Source organism: Octopus sinensis, linkage group LG23 (assembly GCF_006345805.1).
Source record: "Octopus sinensis linkage group LG23, ASM634580v1, whole genome shotgun sequence".
In the NCBI taxonomy this organism is placed as follows: domain Eukaryota; kingdom Metazoa; phylum Mollusca; class Cephalopoda; order Octopoda; family Octopodidae; genus Octopus; species Octopus sinensis.
In genome coordinates, this window is record NC_043019.1 from 17,184,722 (window position 1) to 17,210,375 (window position 25,654).

The 25,654-nt window shown below is 36.7% G+C and overlaps 1 protein-coding gene across 1 annotated transcript in view; it reads right to left on the minus strand.

Moving 5' to 3' along the window:
• Window positions 1–7,257, minus strand: part of LOC115223707 — a 46,562-nt gene extending 39,305 nt beyond the window's left edge. Inside the window, exons 1-4 of the mRNA XM_029794383.2 lie at window positions 7,079–7,257; window positions 3,863–3,961; window positions 1,819–3,520; window positions 1,151–1,234 (exon numbers count right to left, since the gene is read on the minus strand). Coding sequence (XP_029650243.1) covers window positions 1,151–1,234; window positions 1,819–3,520; window positions 3,863–3,961; window positions 7,079–7,257 — 2,064 coding nt within the window. The remainder of the gene's footprint in view (window positions 1–1,150; window positions 1,235–1,818; window positions 3,521–3,862; window positions 3,962–7,078) is intronic.
• Window positions 7,258–25,654: the final 18,397 nt, after the last annotated feature.

Below are 25,654 nucleotides of genomic sequence, written 5' to 3' on the forward strand. Positions count from 1 at the left end.
AAGTAAAAATCCCCTAAACACGCATGTTACAACTTAGTGACCATCTGCTAGAAACATATCGGTCACCTGCCTAATTGCCCACAATGACATAGAATTAACCAGCATCAGAACAGTCCTAGAACTTCTGCTTAACCCAAGGGGATACACAACACATAATTACGAAAATATGCAACATCAATTGTATCACCTTAATTAAATACTGGTTTGATAAGCCTTCTTTAAAAAAACTTTCAGATCAAAGCTACCGTGCAATGCCCAAGCACAGTTAGCTTGTTTCAGTTGTTGTCATTACCAAACACACAGACATAACAAAATAATTTGGTCAACTAAACTTATTCAGCTTCACAAAGAGAACGCCAAAAACCCAACTCCATTACATAATATTCCGTGACACACAGCAACACTGAAGTATGACTTATTCTCATATGCTACAGATCACTCTGAAATGCTCACCTCTGTACCATATTATAATACATCTGCACTGCCCAAACACACTGGGATAATTCAATAAATTGCAAAAGCAATTTACAAACCAAGCAAATACAAAAAAACAAGTATACAGCACTTTTCTAATGATTGAATCATTAATTAAATGGAATCAATAGCTCTCCAAAATGAATCGATTCAACTCCTGACATGGAAAAATAACTTTTGTTTCCAAAAAGAAAAAAAAAAAAATCATTAAAATGGGATAAGACAAACATACAGAAAATAAACTGTAAGGATAACATTGTGGCCCATTGGTTGTGGTACTAATTTTGAAAGGACTGAGAAAGATGTTTAGTGTTTCACTATAGTTTGAACTGCATATAGCTGCCTGCCATATGGAATATCAAGTAATAAGTCCTGAATCCATGACTCAAGTTTTAGGTCAATGATATCAAGAAGTGGCACACACAAAAATATTTTTTCAAAGTTTTTTGAAAAATCATTTTTTTTTCAATTGAAAGAAATAAAAAGTTTGTTAGTTGTAAACACTGGAAGCTTATTGAAATTATTATTATTATAATTATCATTATCATTATTATTATGAATAGATATGAAAGTTGTGTAAATAATATTGGAAAATATAATTCTGAGAATGGGTTGGGGTTAGAAGAACCAATACCAAGGACAGCATGAAATTATTTCTATCAGGAGTTTTGCTTACCAGAGCTTGGTGAATACTCATTAAATGGTATTTGAGTGAAGGAGCACTGACAAGTGTAGCTTCACATCTTGGACACTTGAGGTTCTGAAAAAAATGTAAATAAAAAAGGACAACCAAGTTCAATTAGCAACTATTATAATGCTGCAAGGACTTGAAGAGGATTTGGTTTAGCTTGGTTTAGCTCGGGAACAGTTTATGTTTTATTAGGAAGTTATCACTAACTCTGGGCATGTCCGCAGTCATCAGCTTTAAAATGTAATTGATTATTAGTTGAGCACATCAAATCTAGGACAATAGTAGTAGTGGGATTGTTTGGGGTACCACAAAATACACAAGAGTCATGTATTCAGTTCCTCTGCCAGCAGCTGGAACTTTGAAATTAGGCAATCAGGAAATATGTCCACTCTGCCAATTATATTTTGTTTCATGCTTTCCTTTAAGGAATTGAATTTAAAAGAAAAGAAAAGAAAATACCTAATTTCTGGTAGGAAATATAACTATTTAGCATTTTAATTGAAATAAAGTTTAGCAAAGCAGGGGAGCCACTTCATAATAAACTTTTAATAAATGGTGTACCACAATAGGAAATCCATACAAAAGGCTTTGAAAAAAAAAAAAAATCAACAACAACAAAGCTGAAAAGGAAAAGAAAAGTGAAAGTGACTTACCTCAGACTTCTTGTTGCTAGTTTTATCTTCTGTATGGCCATCTGTATCCTCTAATGCTTCATCCCCTACATCATAGTTAGAATCTATCTCATTGTCATACATGCTGTTCTGATCAACATTTACAATGATTCTGCGTGGGGATTTTTGCTTACGACGAGGAGTGGCAGCATCATAATGTTTAAATCCTGACTGCTTCTTTCTGGAGCGTTTTGAAGAAGCACTTTCAGAATCAACTGATTGTTTGGGCCATATAAGATTAGCATCATCTAAAAGCTCTAAAGGGGTGAGACTAATCTGGGGGACTCTTTTGGTTCTCCCAGGTTTTCGTTTCTGTGAGGAATTCTGAAGATCAGAATCTATTAAGTCAGTTTCCTCTTTCACTGAAGGAACAGAAGAATACCCATCTACTGATTTACTACCTTCATTATCACTTGCTTTTGAAGTCTTGTCGTCTCCGCCTTTACGAGACGACTTTTCAACATTCAGACGACTCTTCTGAGAAGAACTTTTGACACTGTCAGTTTTTTTAGTGATTTCATTATCATTTAAACTAACCGGTTTGTGCAAAGGACTGCTGTCCCCAGGGTCAACGGCTATGTCATTGTATTCTTCAATTTCTGTACTCTCACCACTAGAAACATTTTCATATTTTTTCTGCTTATCAGAAGCACTAGAAGGGCTAAACCTTGATCCCTTTTCAGTAATTAAAGACATGTCAGTTTTTTTAATCCTGACACTGAGCTTTAACGGTGTTTTCCCTTTTTCAGTAAACAATTTCTCTTTGGAATTCTGACCAATTGGTTTGGACACATAGTTACTTTTGACTCTGTCGTCTTTAGTTTGATTGTCATGATTAGAAACGGAATCGTCTTCACTACCACTGCTACAATCTGACTGATTTACTTCCATGTTTGGGACATTTTCAATGGTATCATCTGAAGTATTTGAAGTAGAAGGACTGCTTGGGCTGTATTCTCGGCCACCACTTTTATTTTTTTTTAAGTGCTTCAATTTTACGCTGCTCTTGCTGTTGTCATGAGAAGCAGCAGAGTCTTTGCCTTCGTTTATTAAATCACTCTTTCGTAGCCATTTTTCAGGTTGTAATTTCGACAGTCTTAGAGTCAGAGCAGGAGTGGCAGGAAAGGAACGTGTATCATTGTTTTGCTGAACGGATTTCAGATTATCAAATTCTGAACCTTGTTCAAGTTTTATACTTGACACACAGTAGGTAACTTTCTTGGACTTTTTCTTGTGTTTCTTTTCTTCAACAGAAGTAAAACTGGATGAGCTTTCTCGAGAAGCCTTGCTAGATTTTCGGCTCTTCGGCTGACGTTTTGTATATAAATCAGAACCTTCCATCATTCTAGCCTGAAGCAGCTGCATACGCAAACTGCGAGATGTGTCTTCCTCAGGTTGATCTGAGGTTTCCGACTGCTTACTGAAATCATCTTCTTCACTATCCTCAAAGATATTTTGTTCTTCGCTTTTTCTCAGAACCGAACTGCTGTTTTTTAAAGCACTATTTGTTGTACTTTTTCTGTAGCAATTTCTAGTTCTTGTTCCTAAAATGGATTCCTCTTTATTGATATCACTGTAATCAGTGTTGGCTGACAGCTTCTTGGAAGACCGCCCTCGTCTAATATTGCTTTCCGATACAATCAGCGCTCTTGTTTGGCGTTGAGATCTTCGAACATTATTACTCCTAAAAATAATATAAGAAATCCTGTTATTAATCAATAATTTTGCAAATGTAACATACAAATATTTTAAAGTACCTTAAAATAATTTAAAAGCTTTAGTCAAAACTGAATTCAAACCAATCTTTAAAATAAAATCCTGCCTATACCAGAATACCAGATACTTGATCTAGCACCTAATTTTAACAACTAAATTCCAGTATGACTAGTCCAAGGGTTTGTCTTATTTAGGGGCCAAGCTTCTAACAACATTGCATGCGATGGAACAAAACCAATTCTATGTTAGCAAGAATCATATATAAAAAGGAGAGGAGGTTAGTGGCAAAATCAATTTAAAATATACTTACCCAAACTGAGATACAAAATTATAAGTTGAATTCTGATCAATCAGGGTAGACAGGGAGAAGGCCGTATGAATGAGTGTACATTGTAACAAACCCTCAATTCTAGTTGAAACAAAAATGTCAAATGAAAAATAAAAAATAAAAAACAAACCATTCAATAAATCTAAATGTAGCTTTTCTTAAATTTTTACGAGGAAATGTTCCAGGAAAAGCACCAGTAACATGTTTATTAGGGAAAGGAATACACATTATATTTCAATGTTTATGATATAAATAGGTTATTATAAAGCAAATACACACACATGTAAGTTTATGCCTGTGTGTGTGTGTGCATGCGTGTGCATGCATGTGTGTGTTGATGCTGATGCTGATGCTGGCTGTGTGGTTAAAAAGTTTACTTCACAATCACAAAATGTCAAATGCAGTCAGTCCCCACAACATGGCACCTTGCACAAGTGCACCAAGATTCTTTCTTTGCCATGTTGCACTTTGCTGTACACATCTTTCTCTGTTGTTTGTCAGCTTAACAGCCATATGCATAGGGACAGGGGGGAAAAGAGCATATTGCAAATGTAACAAAAGCATCTGAAATGGGGAAGCAGTGGAGATTATGGGGGGAGAGAGAGAGAGAGAAGGGGGCAAGAGAAGAAAACAGTAGGTGGATGCAGCAAAGGAAAGAAAGGCTAGAGGGCATTGTAGAGGTGTAAGGACAGGTATGGAAAGGAAATAAAGGTAAGGAGAGTGTTGGGTGTTAATGGAGATAAACCAGGAGAGAATATGCTGTGATGAAGAGATGGAAGTCCTGCCAAGAGGGGAGAGGTAAAGTAATGGAGTGGTAAGGTGGGATTGGAAGAGAGCAGCATAAACATACATATTAGATGCATACATACCACAGGCTTCTTACAGTTTCTGTCAACCAAATCTACTCACAAAGTTGTGGTCAACCTAAGGCTGTAGTAGGAGACACTTTCCCAGGTGCTATGCAGTGAGACTGAACCCAAAACTACTTAATCATACAATATGCTTTGTACAAGGAGACAGAAAATAGCAGACAGAACAAAATTAGTATTTTTTGAAAGAAGAGACAGTAAGGGCAAGGAAGCCATCGGAGAAGCATTATGGTGGAGGGCAAGCTAAACAGTCACGAAGAGATGACAGGCTGAAGTGGACTGCATGTATGAGTATGCCTCTGTGCATGCATGTGTGCGTGCGTGTGTGTGCATGGCAAAGCTGATAGTTAAATAGTTAGAAAACGTGAGGAGATGAATTCAGAAATTTAGATGAAAGGTTGTGTGTGTTGAGAAAGAAGATGAGCTCCTGTTTCCTCTGAAACCAAGTGGTGGTGGTGGTGGGGGGGATCTGGTGCTGAAGGCCACATCAAAGACTGAGATGTCGTATGGGGTAATCAACCAAGTAGAACTGTTGAGAGACAAGGGACCCTATCAGCTGGTTTGTCTAAAGTAAATCAAATTGCAGAAGAAACATTGGAAAGCATATATGAGGTTGTTGGAAATACAGCAGAAAGACATCACAAATAGCAGTGTGGATGGGAGCAGGAAGGCATGTAGGAGTGGGATGAGATGTGGGAAAGGAGAAGCTGTGGACCCACATAAAGGAAGGAATGGATGAGTGAAGAAATGAGAGGTGATGGGGCCAGATTGGCAGTAGAAGAAGCAAAGGATGGTGCATTGTTTTTAGGGGAAGAGTAGGAGATGATAGATGGGGAGGGAATGCAGTGCATCAGGTTCTGAATGTGGAGGGTAAAGGTGAGGTGTGAGCAATGGCATGGATACGAAAAGGATAAGGGTGGGTGAATAACTGTTGAATTAGGGACAGGTGTTGAGGTTGCATCTTAAAGTCACGGGTCTGATTGCAGAAGTGATAGAGAGACAGAGAGGAACTGGGAATAAGGAATGACATGCTTGGTAAGGGTGGGTTGGAAGGAAATTGAGGAAAGTTGGAGGAGATGAAATGGGGTGGAACCTGTGAACTGGGAAAAGATTTGGGACCAATGTAACTTAGAAATATTTTGGCATAGCTGGGACCAATTCTTGTGTCATTGGCCACTACAGCAAAGGAGAAACAGCTAAGAGTGAGAACAAGTTCTGCTAGACAGAGGAAAGTGAGTGGTGCAGAAGTGAAGAAAGTTCCAGAGAGCACAGAGGCCCTCCTCATGAAGCATGACAATATATAAAGCATTAGTTTCTATGGTGAAAATGAGTCAGGCAAAGAAGCAATGAAAGGTGCAAAAGTGTTGAAGCAGGCAGAGACAACAGCATGGTTGATGTTGTCAGGTTTATAGACCTTGGGGAGAAGTATATGAAGATGTGGGGGGTGGTGGTGCAGATGATGAAATTGGCGGCTGTAGGGAGTAGAAAGGTGGAAGGGATGAATTAACAGGTGGTGGAGGGAGAGTGTTGTTGGAAGCAAAATGGGGTAAGAAGGACACAGTAAAAGAGAATGTTCCAGAATTATTGCAGTATTTCAGTCCTATAGAGGTCAGCCGGACACATCACCATGCCTCCACTTCACCCCACCCCGCTTCGTATGATGTCCAAAGAAGCAGAGAGTAAAGAGTTCAGCCAAGGAGAGATGAGTCGTGGATAGTTCTAGAAGTCAAAGTGGCCCAATGTATGAAGACAAACAACAATAAACAGAGCCAGGGTGCAGGAGTGACCTGGGCTGTGATGCAATCAGGAATGTTCAGTGCAGGAGATATGCCACTAAAAATGGTACAAAAACCATTCCAACCCTTATACAAGCCTGAGACTCTTTGCTTGTAGGTCATCACCATCACCATCCAGCATCCGTTTTCCATGCTGGCAAGGATCGGATGGTTTGACAGGAACTCGCAAGTCAGATGACTGCTCCAAACTCAACTAAGTATTAGTGGTAAGAATCACAGACCCCTACTAGGTTTCAGAAAAAGGTTACGTTCTCAGAATTTGTTACTGAACCCTCAATTAAATCCACAGGGGTTGGATTGTTCTCATTCCTTTGTCCACATCATGGACATCCTAAGTATTAGCCGCTCCTCTATGTATGATGTGGTTAGTCAGTCATATTTCAATGCGTGTATTAGCTTGACAAACATAAGTAGGCTACTTAAGCAGCCTATAAGTTCTACTACAAACAATGCTTATATTCAGAATACCATTGTCCCATAGGACACTACTGTCATGGAAATTAAGATGTTTAGATATTTTTTTTTTCTTTTACAGTTGTAGATTTAGTGTTCTTTTCCCTGAATTTGAGGTTTCCTTGCGGTGCTTATCTCTATGTCCAGCCTCCTGAGAAGCTTCCTGAAGCCCTGCACATCTGTAGATTCTTTTAGTCATTTTATCTTCATAACTGTTATTTTGACTTTGCCCCATTTCCCTCCAGAGATGATCAGTCATGCCTGAATTTTCTGTCTCCTCTCAGATTACAGTTTTACAATGTTCTGCTCATCTTATTTTTAGAGATTTTATGGTATTCTGCTAGTCTTACTTTTAGAGGGTGTCTTGTCTCACTTTCATATTCATGGCTACAACTGTATGGAACAGTTCTTGGTCTGATCAATTTTAATTGGAGACTATGTTCAGAAGAGATGGCCCAAACTGTAGACCTGCTGCACATTTAGGACCCTTATATCTTTGTTTCTGGAAGCTGATGTTAGGATTCATTTAAAATCTTTTTAATCAAGAGGGAGGGAGGTCTCCTCAAACTGGAGACTTGACCTGAATACTTACAAATGAGTGGATTCCTCTGCTAAAGGCAACTAAGGTGCCAGATGGTGGTGTGCAACTAAGCAAAGGGTTAAATCTAGCACCCTGGTAAGGTCATGGTGACATTAACTATTCCACTGCCCTTGGTATGTACTTATTTTATTGACCTCAGATGGACGAAAGACAAAACTGATCTCATTAGGATACAAACTCAGAGTCAGAACTAACACAACAAGGCATTCTATCCCACCCTCTAATTCACTGCTTGCAGGGCAGCTTCACCTTGTCACTGGTTCTTGATTCCACGTTAGCCAGTGGTACCTCAATAACTCAGCCTGTTTTATTTAATCTTTCTTATATTTAACCTAAGATTACCAAAATATATTTAAACAGACTAATTTCAATGTGTTTTGCAATTAACAACTGAAATACATAAACAAAGAGTTGATGTAAGATTAAAACAAAAACACAAACAAAAATTTCTGTCTCTAAATATTATTATACATAAAATTAGTTCACTAAAATTATTGTACAATTTAATGAATTTTACTGTAAAACTAACAATAGTTTTAAGAATCCTATGAGGTAAAATATTTACAGCATTCCTATTTATAAATTGAGTAATTATAAAGCAGGCAATTAATGGATATGGCTCTGATATAGAGGCATCAAATTCTAAAAATAAACATCTTGTAAGAATTGATGAGGAGCTGTTAATAGCTATTAGCGGCCGAGACTTATTCAAATTGGGGAATTACAAGGTGGGTCACCTCGATTAGAATTTTAAAACATCAGAAATGAGTTGATTGAGAGTAGTGTCTAATCTATGCCAAATTTTAATGATAATTCTCATAACTTGATTCATACATTTACTCTAAAGTCAAAATAATTTCAGTTTTCAACAAAAAAAGCAAGATGTAATACCTAAGAATGGTGGATATAATCATGTTTACTTGCTACAATGTATGTATGTATGTGTGTGTGTAGTGTGTGTGTGTATATAGTTACAGAACGAAAAGGACATTTTGTAAGACTCACCAAATTTCAAAAAAACTTATATACTAAGTCACATGGAACGAAGTAAAACTGCTGAAAAGCAATTACATAAACAGGTCCTGAAAAGTACATAAAAATGCTGGTTTCAGTTAACTTAGAATTTCATTTCTTAACTTCTAATGTAGAGTGATATTCCAATATCTAAAAATTTGCTGAACTGAAAATTCAAATGGTAACAGTTCATAGTAAACTATAATTTTTAAGAAATAATTATGGCTTCTAAGTAATTTATTATTAAGGTAGTATTGTCATAAATACAACAAATAATGGTAATTAAAGATAACTAAGAATTACATGTTATTTTAGTCTTAAACAGTTTTAAGAACATCTAAAATAATCTACATATATAAAATTAAAATGGCCAGTTTTTAATGTTCTGGTGTGTGACAAAGACTAAACTCCTATATAATTATCGATTTGGTTTGATTTAGATTAATTATCACATACTGTGGCTGCATAAACTAATTTTATAATTAAATAATATTTCATATATTTCAAATATTCACATAGAGAATTAAACATCTTTACATTAATTAGCATTTATTCTATGTGGTTGATGCAAAGACAGCTACTCATTAAATAATGATTATAAATAACATTCAATATACTATCAAACAAAAAATATGTGATCTTAGAAAAACTGTTAAAATAAATAATTAAAAACATAACAAACAAAAAATATAAACAAAGTAGAAAACATATCTAAAAAGTGGTATCTGGTTTCAATTCTAGCCTATCCACAGATACCACAAATTGTAATAAGAGTTTTAGAGTGAACAGAAAGTAATTTGTAGCTACCAATTGTGTCAGGGGCTCAGAGGAAATAGGAACTCTGCAGTGTGATACAGCAGGGAAGGATAAGACAATAATGTGGCAATGATAACAGTTTGTCATTAATTAGAGACTTAAAATGAAATACCCACAATCAAAATGTGCATTTATATTTATTCATTTTGGCCAGGAACCATCACAGGAGAACTAAACTGCAACAAGATCGTTTTAAACTCTGCACCAACTGAAACGTAATCTCTGTCAGCTTAACCCTTTAGCACTGAGATTAATCTGTCAAATGAAATACTTATTTAAGATCATAGTTTTGAGTTAATCATGCATTATCTTGTAGCTTTCAGATTTCAAGGGGACAGTTGATTTTTAGAATGACAGTGTAGGGTAGGTGTGAGAAGTTGTATCTGGGCAGTTTGAACACACAACATGTAGAATATTTGGGCTGGATATGGTCAATTTAAATGCTAAAGGATTAAAATTCTTTGCAAACATTCAGATTTTTAATATAAGCAATCTATAATAATAACTATAAAAAAAAAAAGAATGGCTTCGTATATGATACCAAAAATATTTAATTTTAATAAAATAAATTATTGAAATGAATAATACACAAACTGTATTAATTTTCCTTCTATGTTTACACCTATTTGTTACATAAAGAACAAAACAGTGTAAGTGTAAAGGATATAAAGATCAGCACGAATAATAGGACCAAAATTACGGAGACAAAAGCAGGAAAAGCTGCAGAACAATCAGGACAGTTGTTGAAATGTTGAAAACATCATGCAATGTAGGTACCATGCTAATTACCTGCTTAGTTAATCAACTAGAAAGAGCAGCAATTATAGAAATCTGAAACTTCTGTTGAAAACAGCTGAGAAAGTCTTCACAAAATTATACAGCAGAGTAAAGAATAGTGGAATCCAAGGAATGCTTCGTTTCAAGAAATGGTAACATTTCAAACAGTGGAACAATTTTTATGCCATGAAGAGGGAAAGCAATCTTTCGATCTAGACAGAACCTTATATGAGACTTAAAATGTACATTTGTGGATATATACAAATATGTGTGTGTGTGTGTGTGTAATTATTGATGTACATTTCCCCCCTCAAAAAAAAAAACACTTTTAAGGTAAAACACACAAAGCAGTGATGAATGGATTTATTTAAAAAATAATGACTTATACAAGACTAGTTTTATTTCTCTCTTTAAATAATTCATCAAAGACTTTCTGACACATCTTGTCAGGACCAAGACAAATCATTGCTTTTCAAATGTACATACATGCATATTATATACACACACACACACACAAGAGTTAAGGAATGGAGTAGATAAGATCTTGATTAAAAGTCTTGATTTTTAATCAAGATATCCTTGGCCTGAAGAGTAGTCTTCGGTATACACCTCACATATTTACCACTTCTGAGGTTCCGCTTGCTATGAAACATATGTAGCTCGGATCTTATCTACTCCATTCCAATAACTCTTGTCTTCTTATTCGCACTCCCGGAAACCCTAGTCACCTACCGTGAAATATAAGAACTTTTTTCAGTTTATCGTACTTTGATATGAAAAAAGTTCACAACCTTCCATCTCAATAAACCACTATTGTCCCTGAAAGTTGTTCTTTTATATTTACTACGGATTGCTTGAAGCTACCTTTCTTCCTACACCTCAATCCCTGGATCATACACACACACACATACATGTATATAGGCGCAGGAGTGGCCACAAGGTTCCAGGTTCAGTCCCACAGCGTGGCACCTTGGGCAAGTGTCTTCTACTATAGCCTCAGGCTGACCAAAGCCTTGTGAGTGGATTTGATAGATGGAAACTGAAAAAAGCCCATTGTATGTATGTATGTGTATATATATATGTGTATGTTTGTCCCCCCACAACATCGCTTGACAACCAATGCAGGTGTGTTTATGCCCCTATAACTTAGTGGTTTGGCAAAAGAGACCGATAGAATAAGTACTAGGCTTACAAAGAATAAGTCCTGGGGTCGATTTGCTCAACTACAGGCAGTGCTTCAGTATGGCCGCAGTCAAATGACAGAAACAAGTAAAAGAATAAAAGAATATTAAAAAATCATTGCTGTTTTTATGATCCCTTTTCCTCTGTTAGCAAGAGTTGGACGAGACATTGCAGATATAGTATTCTAGAGAAGGATGCCCTACCTGTTCCCTTGGTCCTTTGTATAATGAACTGACAAGTTTTTATAAATGCAGATACTGCCTAAACTGCGACTTTGCCCATTACTTTAAGCATGTAAAGTCAAGAAGACACAAGAACACTCACACGCACTGTAGCACATTACTCCACCCGTCTAACACCCGTGGACATGTTTACAAAGTCAGAAAACAGCACACCTCCCATGACTTTCGGAAACATTTTTTCACAATAAGAGTTGCTGAAGCATGGAACAAACTGCTGGCATCAGTTGTTAGTTGTCAGAGCACTGCATCCTTCAAAACTTCCATGCTTCCTGAGATTCGCCAACACTACAGCTGATTTTCTCCCCTCCATACACACGTAAGCATGTATGTGACTCATACACTATTCGCTTTCCAGACATTTGTACATTACTGCATATGCTTTATATGCACTTTCTGACAAGTTGTGGTGCACCTGAGCACTGTATACAAAAATTTCATTATTATTATTATATAAAAACAACTGTTCATCAAACAAATTTAATATTAAATTTACCTCTTACTTTAAGTTTTCTATACAATATTTTTATAAATGTATTATTTTGTAGAGTATTTTATCTAGAAAATTATTCTAAATAAAGAATAACTTTTAATATAAAATAATTGCTGCAGATGAGATTTTTTTATTTTTACATATGACATTTTGTTAAGAAGTTTCTAATCTAAGGGAGAAAACTTTAATCCTTTCTCCTATCATGTTTACATTTTATAACATTTACTATTAAAATTGACAGGTGGTACTGAAATATTGCAATTTATTTTCAGTTTTGTTGGGGTTTTTTTTTTGTCTTCCAATTTTATGTTGTTTCAGAAAGGAGTAACTAAGTTTACCAGTAAATTTCATAATCAAAATGCTACAAAAAGACCAAGGAAATTAACAATCACACATGGACATTATTTTTAGCACAAATGACTATTTACATACAATAATGTAAAAGAAAAAAAAAAAGAAACTAAATCTTTTTTTGTTTTGGCAATATTAGCAATTTTAAAAATAATTTGACTATAAATAAATACACTACAAGCAACTGAATAATAAAACTAATCTTTAGGCATCACCCACTCAGTCATAACAATCACTTAAATTTCCCAGGGTTCTTCACATTTTTGTAACATGAGCATAAAATTATTACATAAGAAAAACACGTTCCAGATGTTCAGAGTACCAACGTCTGAATTTCATATAAACCTTACATTGGTAATGAAAGTTCACTACAAACCAGTCAGACGTATGTAGTTCACTCAGACATGTGTACTCAAAACCAATCGCTTTCGGATGTACTCTGTGTGTGTTAAGAAGAAGAGAAAAACCCCAAGTTTACTCCTAATGGTTTTTCACACATTAACTACAAGATCGTCAACAATGTAATAAACACATGTAAACACCTATTGGATGTAAACAAAATCAAAAACCAACCAACCGACTGACTGACCAATCACATACCTGATCTAGCATGCAATGAAGCAGAAAAAGGCAATATCTAGAAGAATGTGGTAAAGGACTGTTATCTTGGACAAATAGATGGACAATCGGCGCAGGAGTGGCTGTGTGGTAAGTAGCTTGCTAACCAACCACATGGTTCCGGTTTCAGTCCCACTGCGTGGCATCTTGGGCAAGTGTCTTCTGCTATAGCTCCGGGCCGACCAATGCCTTGTGAGTGGATTTGGTAGGTGGAAACTGAAAGAAGCCTGTCGTATATGTATATATATATATGTGTGTGTGTTTGTCCCCCTAGCATTGCTTGACAACCGATGCTGGTGTGTTTATGTCCCCGTCACTTAGCGGTTCAGCAAAAGAGACCGATAGAATAAGTACTGGGCTTACAAAGAATGAGACCGATAGAATAAGTACTGGGCTTACAAAGAATAAGTCCCGGGGTCGATTTGCTCGACTAAAGGTGGTGCTCCAGCATGGCCGCAGTCAAATGACTGAAACAAGTAAAAGAGTAAAAGAATCAACTGTCATCAAAAGTGTGAGAGCCAACTTCCCCCCAGCAGCTGTTGGAAGTCTTCCCTCCTAAAACAGCCATGATGCAGGGGATTCAATGGAAGCATTAAGATGAAGAAGGTGGGGGTCTTGTTTACAAGCTTTCATCGTTCATATTTCACTTGTTTCAGTCATTGGTCTGTAGTCATGCTGGAGCACCACCTCCCAGTACTTATTCTATTGGTCACTTTTGCCAAACTGATAAGTTTCAGGGACATAAACAAACTAACACCAGTTTTCAAGTCGTGGGTGGAGTAGAGGAGAAACACAAACACACGATACACTTCCACAGTTTCCATCTACCAACTCTACTGCCAAGGTATTGGCCAGTCCAGGGCTACAGCAGGAGACACTTACCAAAGGTACCATGCATTGGGACTGAACCCAAACCCACATGGTTGCAAATTGAACTTCTTAACCACCACCTGTGCCTAAATATAACTGTGACAACCAGGAAAAGAATCTGTACAGTAAGAGGAAGATGAAAATGGTTGTTCTGAACTTAGCACCCCAAAGAAATCAAGACTTGTCTGCTCAGATTTGTGACTGGTTCAGCAATGGAACATTAAATGTTGCTCCAGCTGGTAATCAGTGATGTATCACCTGTATTCAGGTAAATGGATCTCACACTGCCCCTTTCTTCTATATTGTTGCCTGTGGTAAATTCAAAGCAACTTGCAATGAAATCTTTGGCTTTAATTTCGTTCCATAGTGTGGAGCATGACACAATAGCTAGCAAGGTATCAATACACACACAAGACACACACATATATATCGCCTGCTTACGTATGCCTGATGAAGGTGCATGGCTCAGTGGTTAGAGCTTTGGGCTCACAATCATGAGGTAGTGAGTTCGATTCCTGGATAGGGCTGCATGTTGTGTTCTTGAGCAAGACACTTTATTTCACATTGCTCCACTTCACTCAGCTGTAGAAATGAGTTGTGATGTCACTGGTGCCAAGCTGTATCAGCCTTTGCCTTTCCCTTGGATAACATTGGTGGCATGGAGAGAGGAGGTAACCACTGGTCTTCCATAAACAACCTTGCCCAAACTTGTGCCTCAGAGGGTAACTTTCAAGGTGCAATCCTATGGTCATTCATGACCAAGAGGACTCTTTACCCTTTACATATACTTACCTTCAGAACTTAAAATTCCTAACAATTAGCTTATACAAATTTTGAAGTTGACTCAATGTCTTTTCCTTTGATTAAATGTTTGTATGGAAATTCTACATTTTATAATAAAAAATGCTTAAAATTGGTCAACTCTGCAATACTTTATATTAAAAATTATTCTACTGTGACAATTATTTCACAAATTTATTCTATGAACAGTTACTTTGACGAAAGATCTTTCTGATAAAAAGTTGTGTAAAGTTGTTTGGTGAAGTGTTGCCCCCAAAAAGTTATTTGCTAAAGTGTCAGTTGACAAAAGTCATCCTAAAAAAGGTTGCAGTATATATATATATATATATATATATATACACACACATATTCTATAGAGCTTCCATTTACCACTTTCACTCATATGGCATTGGCCAGCCCAAGGTAATAGAAAACATATTTCCAGAGTAACACAATAAGAATTGTGAACCATAGTCATGCTCGCGTTTACATATATATATCTAAAACAATTGCAGCATGGAAGGTGTTTATAATCCATTTAAAAACACACAAAAACCATTAGATTCACTTCAACATTTAAATTTTATTTGCCAAAATATTTTCTTCGCTCTGAGACCGCGACCTGTTCACTGACAAAATTACGTGCTGAAAGTGGTAAAATTCCGTGCAGCATGGAATTTTGTCAACAGGTCATGGTCTCAAAGTGATGAAAATATTTTGGCAAATTAAATTTAAATGTTGAAGTGAATCTAATGGTTTTGTGTTTTTAAATGGCTTATAAACACCTTCCACACTGCAATTGTTTTCATTCTAGCACACGATCTCAGATAAGGTCACTTGCTATGCAAGTACATCTCCGTAATATATATATATATAAATGTTTTGTTAAGATATTAAGATATATTTCTCAACATGAAACCAATGGTAGCCTTAATACATAAATAAAGAAATTTTATCCACTAATGCGATGTTGAGCACTCATTCTTGTTGTTTAACATTTACATATGTGTGTGTGTGTGTGTGTGTGTGTATATATATATCTCTATATATATATAATATAAATATTTTTAAGTGAAAAAATTTACAGATTTTTTCTCATATGAGGTTTTTCACGCTAACTACTTGATAATTTCTTATGAAGATTTTATCCTATTTTTAAATTTTAAAATATATATATATATATATATATATATGTAGAAGAGAGAAAGAGAGTAAGAGAGAAGAGAGAGAGTAAGAGAGAAGAGGGAAAGAGAGGAGAGCATGGTGGGAGGAAGTAGGAGGGAGGGGGAGAGAGGCAAGGGGAGGAGGTTAGATGAAGAGGGGAGGAGAGTTGAGCCCAAATGGCGTAAAGGAGTGAAGAGAGAAGATTAATCCCTGTTCATGGCGCAAACGGGAGTCAGGATGGCCTCTGTGCAAGGACAATCCGAACATGGACAGGTGTTACAAAGAGTAACAGGGAGAGCGGAAATGGTGTGAGACCAGAGTGTCATTGCTGAGGCGGATGTCTCGGAGGTGTTCCGCACAACGGTCAGCCAAGCGGCATCCCGTTTGTCCGATGAACAGAGAATGGCAGAGAGAGCAGGAGATGCAATAGATGATATTGGTGGAGGTGCAAGTGAAGGAGTCGGTGATGCGATAGGGTCGATGATGGGTGCCTGTGAGGAGGGTGGTGTTGGAGAGGTAAGGGTAAGTGTGGCAGCGTGGGCAGGAGCAGAGGAACGAGCCAGGTTGGGAGGTAGGTTGGGGAAGAAGCTGTGGACCAAGAGGTCTCGTAGGTTGTGGGCTCGTTTGAAGGAGGGGAGAGGTCAGTTAGGGAAGATGTGTGAAGTGGACAGGTTGGACTGGAGATGCCGGAAAGCTCGGAGAATAATGCATTGGAGAGGCAGGGTGGTAAGTGAGAGGAAAAGAGGCGCGGGAGACTGCAGGGCGAGTTCAGGGGAGAGAGCAGATGCACAGTCCATGGAACGTGCTCTGGCAAGGGCGGTGTGGATAGTGGTGAGGGGATATCCACGTAGGATGAAGTGGTGAGCCATGAGTTGAGACTGAGTCTCAAAGTCATGGTCGTAACTACAGAGCCTGCGTAGACGGAGGAATTGGGAACAGGGGATGGAAAGCTTGGTGTGTTTGGGGTGAGAGTAGAAGTTGAGGTATGAGTGTGAGTCTGTGTGTGTGTAGTGGATGGAGGTGGTGAGAGTGGAGTGATGAATGCTGACCGAAATGTCAAGAAAGGAGACAGAGGTGTCAGAGATAGTGCAGAAGTGGAGACACACACACGAGTATGTGGCTTTACATATATGTACCTTGCATGAATACTTATGTGTATGTTTGAATAACTGTGATTGTATAATTGCTTGTAAATAGATACAACACACATGTATGTGTTGCATATATTTGTATATATATATATGTATGCGCAGCTGTATATTTCTGTGTGGTGAGTGTGTTTGTATGCCTTTATAATGTTTCTCCACCAATATTTTTCAAATCTGCTGCAGCTCCATCTGCTTTCTCTCCCGACTACTGCTAGACTCATTTCCAACCAAATTTCTAACCTCACTCTCCTCTAACCTTACCCCAACTACATACACACACACACACACACACACCCTGGTCTTACAGTCATTCTTATAATAATGTTTCCTTAGTCTCTAACTGCTAATTCATTTTTTCTGCAACCCCAATAAACATCTCATCTCTCTCATAGCTTTTCAACTTTTTGGATAAGAGCAAACTGCAGCATTTCTGTGATGAATTGCCCACCCGCCCACCTGCTAATAAAGATAGTCTTCTGTCCCACATGACAACACAACACCCATTTCACTGTTTGAACTCTGTACAGCATAAAGTTTGTTTGGATGGAGCACAGGACCTGTACCAAGGTGTAGAATCATAAATGCAATTTCTTTAGTGAAATGCAAAACAAGTTCTTTGGTTACTTAGCACTTCTCAGTTTGGAGAAAGTCTTTGATAAGGTCCCATGTTAGTGAGTGCTATGAAAATTAAGGCATAGCAAATGATAGGGTAAAAACAGCTTTTGAAACTGAGTACATATGTGCAGTAAACAATGTTAGGGTCAACAGCAATGCTTACCAGGGCATTACACTCAGCACACTTCTATTTAAGGAAGAGTCAATGTTCCTGGGAACTATTAAATGCCGATGATCTAGTTACTATGCAGAACTTGTGAAAGAGTAGCAAAGTGCTAAACCTGGGAAAACAATCTTCAGATCAGAGAAGCCAACAGGACAAAAAGTTAAACACAGAATTTCCAAACCATCTGGGAAGAGAATAAGCTTGGTATGTAGACAACTGATACACATTGAGACTGAACCAAGACTTTCAATGCACAAACTAGTTGGAAAGTTTAGGGGTAGGAGCAGACAATGGTCAATACAGGCAGATCACTAGTTGTAGATTAACTTAGATAATAACCTAATTTATGGAAGATCTGTGGGGACGGGAAAGAAATGGGCCAAGTGTGATCTATTAGAAGTGTAATATCCTCCTGTGTGCAAAGCAAAGAATAAAGGACTACAAATTGATGTGTTTAGATGGGGGGGGGGGTCACTGAACAGGTACAGATTTGATACGAACATTGGGTGAAAGTGTCTTGGTTTAACAAAGGAAGATACCCAGACAGAGAAGTACATGGAAAATAGAGACCAGATCTCAGAATTTGGAGTCTCCCAGTGGAAATGACAAAATGAATGGCAATATGCTCAAGGCTCATCCAATCAGATAAACAAACAGAGATTAAAAGTATGGGATGATGAGAACTCCACAGCTGATCAAATACATTCAGATTAAATGAATTACCTTAACAGTCCTCATTATCTCTCTTCTGCACCACTACCCGTGCACTACCTCATAAGCTTTTGCAGCAAGTGTAAATATATGATGTTTGAGATCTTCTGCTAATGTCTCTATTATGATCACTGACTATACTCACTACGGCTTGCACATATATATATATATATTTACCTCTACCTTTAAGATTGTTCAACTTCTTTCCAAGCAATGTTCTGCTTGGAAAGGATTAAGAAAACATTCTTTCACAACTTTGCCTCCAACAATGTCAAGGAAATGTCAATGCATCCAGATCCTACCTGCATCTAAAATAAGTACCAACAACATACTAGGGTTGAAAAAAACTAGCATTACAGAGTCATGATGGTATTGTTGAAAGAAAAGCAGAGAAGATATTTATTATGGTTGGGTTTCAACCCAGGCCGCAGCAACAAAGTCCACTCAAAACACACATCTCAGTCCATCATCACTGCCTCAAGGTCCTCGATGCATTCTAGGTCAGTGCCTGCAATCAATTGCCTCTTCTTGCATCACCATGAAGTGGGTTCCACAAGACTTAATTTGGATGCTTGGCACATGCAATGACCCGACAGTCGCACCCATCTTTGCCTGATCTTCTCACTTACTTTCAGCAGGTCTCCATAAAGACATTCATTTGTCATATGTTGCTGCCATTTTACATTAAGGGCCGTTTGTAACATCCTTGTGTGGCAGCCATTTAACCTGTTTGATATAGCAAATTAGTTGTTGACTAATTCTTCTAGGATCAATCAAGAACTGGAATTGATTCAAAGCACTATGCTCTCTCTCCAAAAGGTTGCCTTATACTAATGAGATATTAATTAAAGCAGTAGTGTAGGACAGTAAAAATCATTAGACTAACTCTTTCACTGCAAATTTAGGACAGTCTAAGAAATCCTTATTAAAACAATATTTCCTAACACTACCTTTGCTTCTAATCTTGCTAAGGTGAGCTTTGTTGTCATTTCTCTATGGTAAATAAGAATCAGTAATATACTAGGCATATTTCAGTCAGCAGTGTGTCCCCCGTTCCCACTTAAATTGGATTTGTGTCGATATTTAGTGAAAATAGAATATTATATGTAAACGGTAGAGAAGATCCATCAAATGTGCCAACTTGCATGAAATACAGATACTAACGGGCTGCACAAATAATTGAAGGTATTAGCCAACAGGTATAGAAGAAGAGTTTATTACTGGATGATGGATGAAAATACCCTCATGCGCTGAGAGTGGCGAGTACTAGGAGCCGAGGAAAGACAAAACGATGTTGTTTAGCCCAAGATCAATCAGATCGAACATAGCTAATTTCAAGATATTCCCGCCATGACCGTCCCATCTTTTGCATATCAGGAACTACATTGTCCAATGTGTCGTTCCAGGATATGTGATTTTATGGAAATTAAGTTGTTATTTCTAGCAGGTCGAACAACGACGTAGAGGCTCCCTAGTTTCATCGTAAAAAGGGGTGGATGATGCCAGACTTAAGTAACGAAGCCTCACAGAATGGATGGTACAGGATCCAGACGAGGCAAGATTCGCAGACCCGGCTAACTCATACCAACGTGGGGAATAATTTTTAATGCGATGCTAATATAAGGATTGATTTTACACCTTCATTTTCCAAGATAATAAACCTTAATAAGATAATCAAATCAACTATAAGCTTCTTTTTTTTCTCTCATAAAAAGATTTTGTGTTTACGTAAGACATTATTTCACTTTAATTTCTGTAAATTTTAAAAGCCTTATAAAAATAACATGAATCACTTTAACAGAAGGAAAGCTATTTTTCACTTTTATTGCAAAATTATATTTCACACACAACTTCCTGTCATTACTCCTGCCGTAAAATTTCGTTTCGTACCAGCAAAAATTATGATTGCTCTCAGTTCAAGTTCAAATCCCGACAGATTCCGATAAAATAAATGCCATTATTACACAAAAGCGAATTCAATTAATAACACCATTGCTAAACAAAAACCTTCTCTATAATTAAAAATCATTAAATACATTAATTCAGAGACCATTTATTAAGAAATACATCCGAACAGTTGTTGATACCTTTAAGGTAGTAACAACGGTGCTTCAGTTCTTGGCGAAACTAGTTATGGTGCCACGAACTGTCCATTTCTCGTTGGACCTGTTTTATTTACGTGTCTCTAATGATGTTTTGGAAAAACCTAAGCACTTTATAACTTCACACTGCATCTATCTTATAATTCCGAGTTTACATGCCTCACAAGTAGTCTCTATAAATCCTAGCTCCTGGGTTTCTCCAACTAAATAAACTCCAATGACAAAACGGAATGTGTATTTTGAAAAGAAGTAACTTTTATTTATTAAAGTAAGCTATTTTAGTATTGGAGTAGGAGGCTAAACCACCTGAAAGGTAAAAATAGGAGATGAAAGAAACAAAATTTAAATACAACTGAAAATCGAGTGAAATACCCGTAGACACCAATATATACACACACATATATATATATATATATATATATATATACATATATATATACATAACACCTGTACTTTGTGTGAGAAGTCACCAGCCAATTCTATGAGAATTCGCTTCCTGAAGAGGAAAATAACTGCTAAACTTCCAATTTCGTTCATGGAACTATATACAATCGATTCCTAAAATCTTAATTCCTATAAATGAGATATTCTTAGCAGGAAAACATGTCAAGTGCTCTCAATGAGGTCTTCAATTATTTCACAAAATATTCTTTTTTTTTTTTTCTAAGTTTTCAAGGATGCGATCTGGTCAGGAATGCCTTGGCTTATTTGATATTTTTTAAATAATTAGGGGTTAATAAACCTCGGTGAGAATCTAATCATTTATTTGTTCCTTGTTTTTAAAAAATAAACAAACTGAAAAAAGAATCTAAGTTGCGTGGATAATGAAAGAGAGAAAATACACGGCAAATGGTAATAAGGAATAATAAACACTTCCCAGGAGATTGTAAATAATAATAATAATGAAAACAAAATAGAAAATATTGTTGAAAAAGCAGAAAAGGCAAAAACCCGATGGAATCAATAGAAACGATCAAATGTAATTATTTTGATACAACATAAATAAATATTCTGTTGAAGAAGTTCAAAATATTTCAGAGATCGAAAGAAGTAAAACTAAAGAAGCAAAGAATAATTATGAATTTTATTAAAAGTGGATTAGGAACTGATTGCTTAAAACTTAAGAATTGATTGCTTTAATTGCGGTTAATTGAATTAATTGGCGAGAAAAGAGGTGTTTTGTGAAGGATCCTGTGATGTGATGCTCGTCCACATCGTCTCATCAAAGTTATCAATGCTTTCCTAATGAAGCAAATAGTAGCACTCAGGTGCCAATAACTGACTAATGAGGAGCGATACGAGCAGAGGAAAATATCTGGAATTTTACATTCGACAAACAGTGAAACGTCTCCCTTAAAATGGTGAATGTTGCACGGAAAAGGGAGGGGATTTGCCATTTACAAAGTGAAGAAGAAGAACAATAAACAGGGTCTGGCTGGATATTGTAAAAGGAAGAGTTGAAGGGGGGAAAAAAAGTGGAATGATGTTACAAGAATATGATTTACATCGACTGTAGGAGATAAATGAAATGGTAAAAAGAAAATAATGCTGTGGCGAGGAGGAAGAAAGTTTAGAAAGAAATGCCGAGCGAGAGGGAAGGAAGGAAAGTCCATACTGGTGTAATGGAGCAACATCCATCCCGACTGGAACGTAACAAATTGGACGAGAATTAAACGTTCAAAGAGAGATACAATAAATGAAGAATAGGCATCGCAAAAATTTAGTCATAAATAATTAATTTTAATTACGATGTGTTTTATTTTTTAAACTAAAACCGAAACCGGTGACCAAGGAGCTTCCATGATAAGGGCTGACAGTTCGAATCCTAGCTCGGCCAACGTAAACCCTCACAGGCTGTAATATAGATTAACACGTGCCTTTTAATTCGTTTATGGCTAAAGTTGAGAAATAAATACCATTGAAAAATAAACACAAGCAAATGGTGGTGTGAAGATTATTATATTGTACGTACATGATTACTGGGCGATGATTCGAAAGTGGTCAGTTCAACATGGTCGACATGTTTATTTGAGTCACGTGGTACATGTGCATAATAAATGGCGCGGCTGCTGAGCTGTCGTCTTTCACTGTCGGATGCCGTCGTTTCCGTTACACACTCTACAGTAATAATAATATCTCGATGCTTAAAAGCTAGTCTACATAATTGAAAGTAGCGATTAATTATTCGACTTGTTTCGTTTTATTTTTTTTCTTTCACCTATTTATCTTCTCAGACAAATACTTTTTGTTTAGGAAGATAAAAAAAAAATGCTACTTTCATATCGCGAACCTATAATTGTAAATTTCAGGTAAAATAACTGAGAAAATTAGAAAATTTTCAATGAAATATGTTCTTTTTAGTATTACTGTTTTACAAAGAAATAAACTTGAAACAAAGTAATTTTCGGCAATAATTTTTAGTTTGTTTGGCGGCCGGCGGAAGAATTTCTATTTTGCGGCTGTGCTGCGGCCAGCTTAGTTTTGAGTTGAGTGGGATTTTTTTTTAGTTAAAAATACGAGATTTTGTTTTTATGCCGAGGTATATCGTTCAGTGTTTCATCGACCAGCGTTAAGTAACAGAAAATTACTTAAAAGAGGAGAAATTGAATAATTTCTCATATTAAATAATAGAAACGGGGTCACTCACACTTAAAACTCTCACTAAGTGACTGGGCAAATTTCAGTAGCGACTTCACAGAGAGGCTCGGACCTTTTCTCTCAGTCTATCATTATGAGTGTTTTATGAGGTGGCCCTTAAAAAATACTTCCTTGTTTTGAGTCAACCTTGTCCTCATTCTTTTCCCTCTCTCGCTCCACGTTTGGAAAGTGAGATCCAGTTACATATTTAACAAAATACTGACAGTACGAAGTCGAAGCCCATTACCGCTAACTCGGCCGTCTGCAGCCAATGATCTAACAAAACCAAATTATTAGATGCGTTATAGAGTCAAATTATCAGCATCCTGCTGACGAACCCACTTATAATGAGTTCTAGCATTCATTGCCACCTTTTGAAGTACACGTTCCCTACCCATGGTCCAAAAGAACTCACAGTCCAATTTTACTCCATTCTGCTGCTAAGCTGGCGATTTTCAGTGGATCATTGATCTCTGAGAAGCATCCTTCTTCGATTGTATTTCCTCTTTCCATTCACAAACCTGAACAATCTAAAATAAAATAAAACAAGATGTTTTTAGGCTGCTGCAACCCGAATTTATAAGTCAAAGAAATCAAACTTTTTCATACAGAATTTCTTTATGGTTGAACTGATCTATCATACACTTGTTGAAAATGTCGATGTTTACCACACTCTTCTTATATGAGTGCTTGGTGATTGACACATGAAATACTGTACCTACCAAGGAGAGAGAGGGCTTTGATATGTTGGTATCGTCATAAAACAACAAAAGCTTTTGTCATTTTCAAGTCAAGAAGAGACTCTTGTCTATCAACTTATCAAATGTTTGGTTTTGAATCCAGGTACAAGCAGAGTTTCAGGGCAAAGACAATACAGATATTAGCATTGGAAATCCATAATGTTAATCAGGTTGGAAAATATTGTAAGACCAGTTCCTCCAGCCATTGAAAACAATTCAATTATTCTTTATTTTTTATGTTCAAAATTGTTATTTAGCTTTATCAGAACAGGAAAAACTATGAGGCCAGTTCTGATATGATCAATTTAGGACACAAACTAAAAATAATTGCTGAAAATTACTTTGTTTTAAGTTTATTTTCTTGTAAAACAGCACTACCAAAAATAACATGCTTTGAGGAAAATTTTCTAATTTTTTCAGTTATTTTACCTGAAATTTACCATTATAGGTTTGTGATATGAAAGTAGCATATGAAGGCACATGACTCAGTGGTTACAGTATCAGGCTCATAATCATAAGGTAGTGAGTTCGATTCTCAGACTGGGCTGTGAGTTGAGTTCTTGAGCAAGACACTTTATTTCACATTGCTCCAGGTCACTCAGCTGTAGAAATGAGTTGCAATGTCACTGGTGCCGAGCTGTATCAGCCTTTGCCTTTCTTTTGGATAACATCAATAGATTGGAGAGGGAGAGGCTAGTATGCATGGGTGACTGCTGGTCTTCCATAAATAACCTTGCCTGGACTTGTGCCTTAGAGAACTTTCTTGGTGCAATCCCATGACAGAAGGAGTGGGGTCTTTATCCTTTACCCTTTTTAATGAAAGTAACATTTAAAAAGAATTTTCCCAAGTTTATTGGTGATTAAAAGATAAATATTTTTCATCTTTTTACAATCAACATTTCCAACAGTTCTCCTGCCAATGTCAAACAAGAAATTCTCTGCTAAGATTTGCCAATATACAGTTTTTCTGTGATTGTTAAAAAATATTAAATATTCTTATTTTACCTCTGTTTCTATTATCAAATCTCCAGTATCCAAAGATATGGAGTCATTTCTCTTATTTTACATCTTTTCAGTTAAGTTGGTGCTGTTTAAAAAGTAAGAATTTTTAATCCCACTCCCCTGCCAACATCCATATCAGATTATATGGACAAATACTGAGCGGGTGTGCTGTGGGTAACAAATGAAGTGAATTGTGAACAAATGATTTTAGCATTAGAAAACAATGTGTTTGTGATTTTTCTCATTTACTTAAAGCATCATTCTCATCGTTGTTGCTTTTTTTTCATGATTGGTCTAATGAAAATTTTTGAAACCCTCGTCTTTCAAAAAAGATCAAATTTTGAAATAAAATTTGTCTTTAAAATTAGTTCAGTCACTCAAAGCAAATAATGTTACAAAAATAAACAATCGACATGCCTGAAGTATTAAAACTAAAATTATTCAGTGGTGCAATAGTTGTATGTCTGACGCCAGGTCAGAAGGCTATGGGTTTGAATTAGATTGGGGCCAAATTATTATAGGCACAGGCATGGCTGTGTGGTATGGAGTTTGCTTCATAACCACCGGGTTTTGGGTTCAGTCCTACTGTGGGACACCTTGCGCAAGTGTCTTCTATTATATCCCCAGATC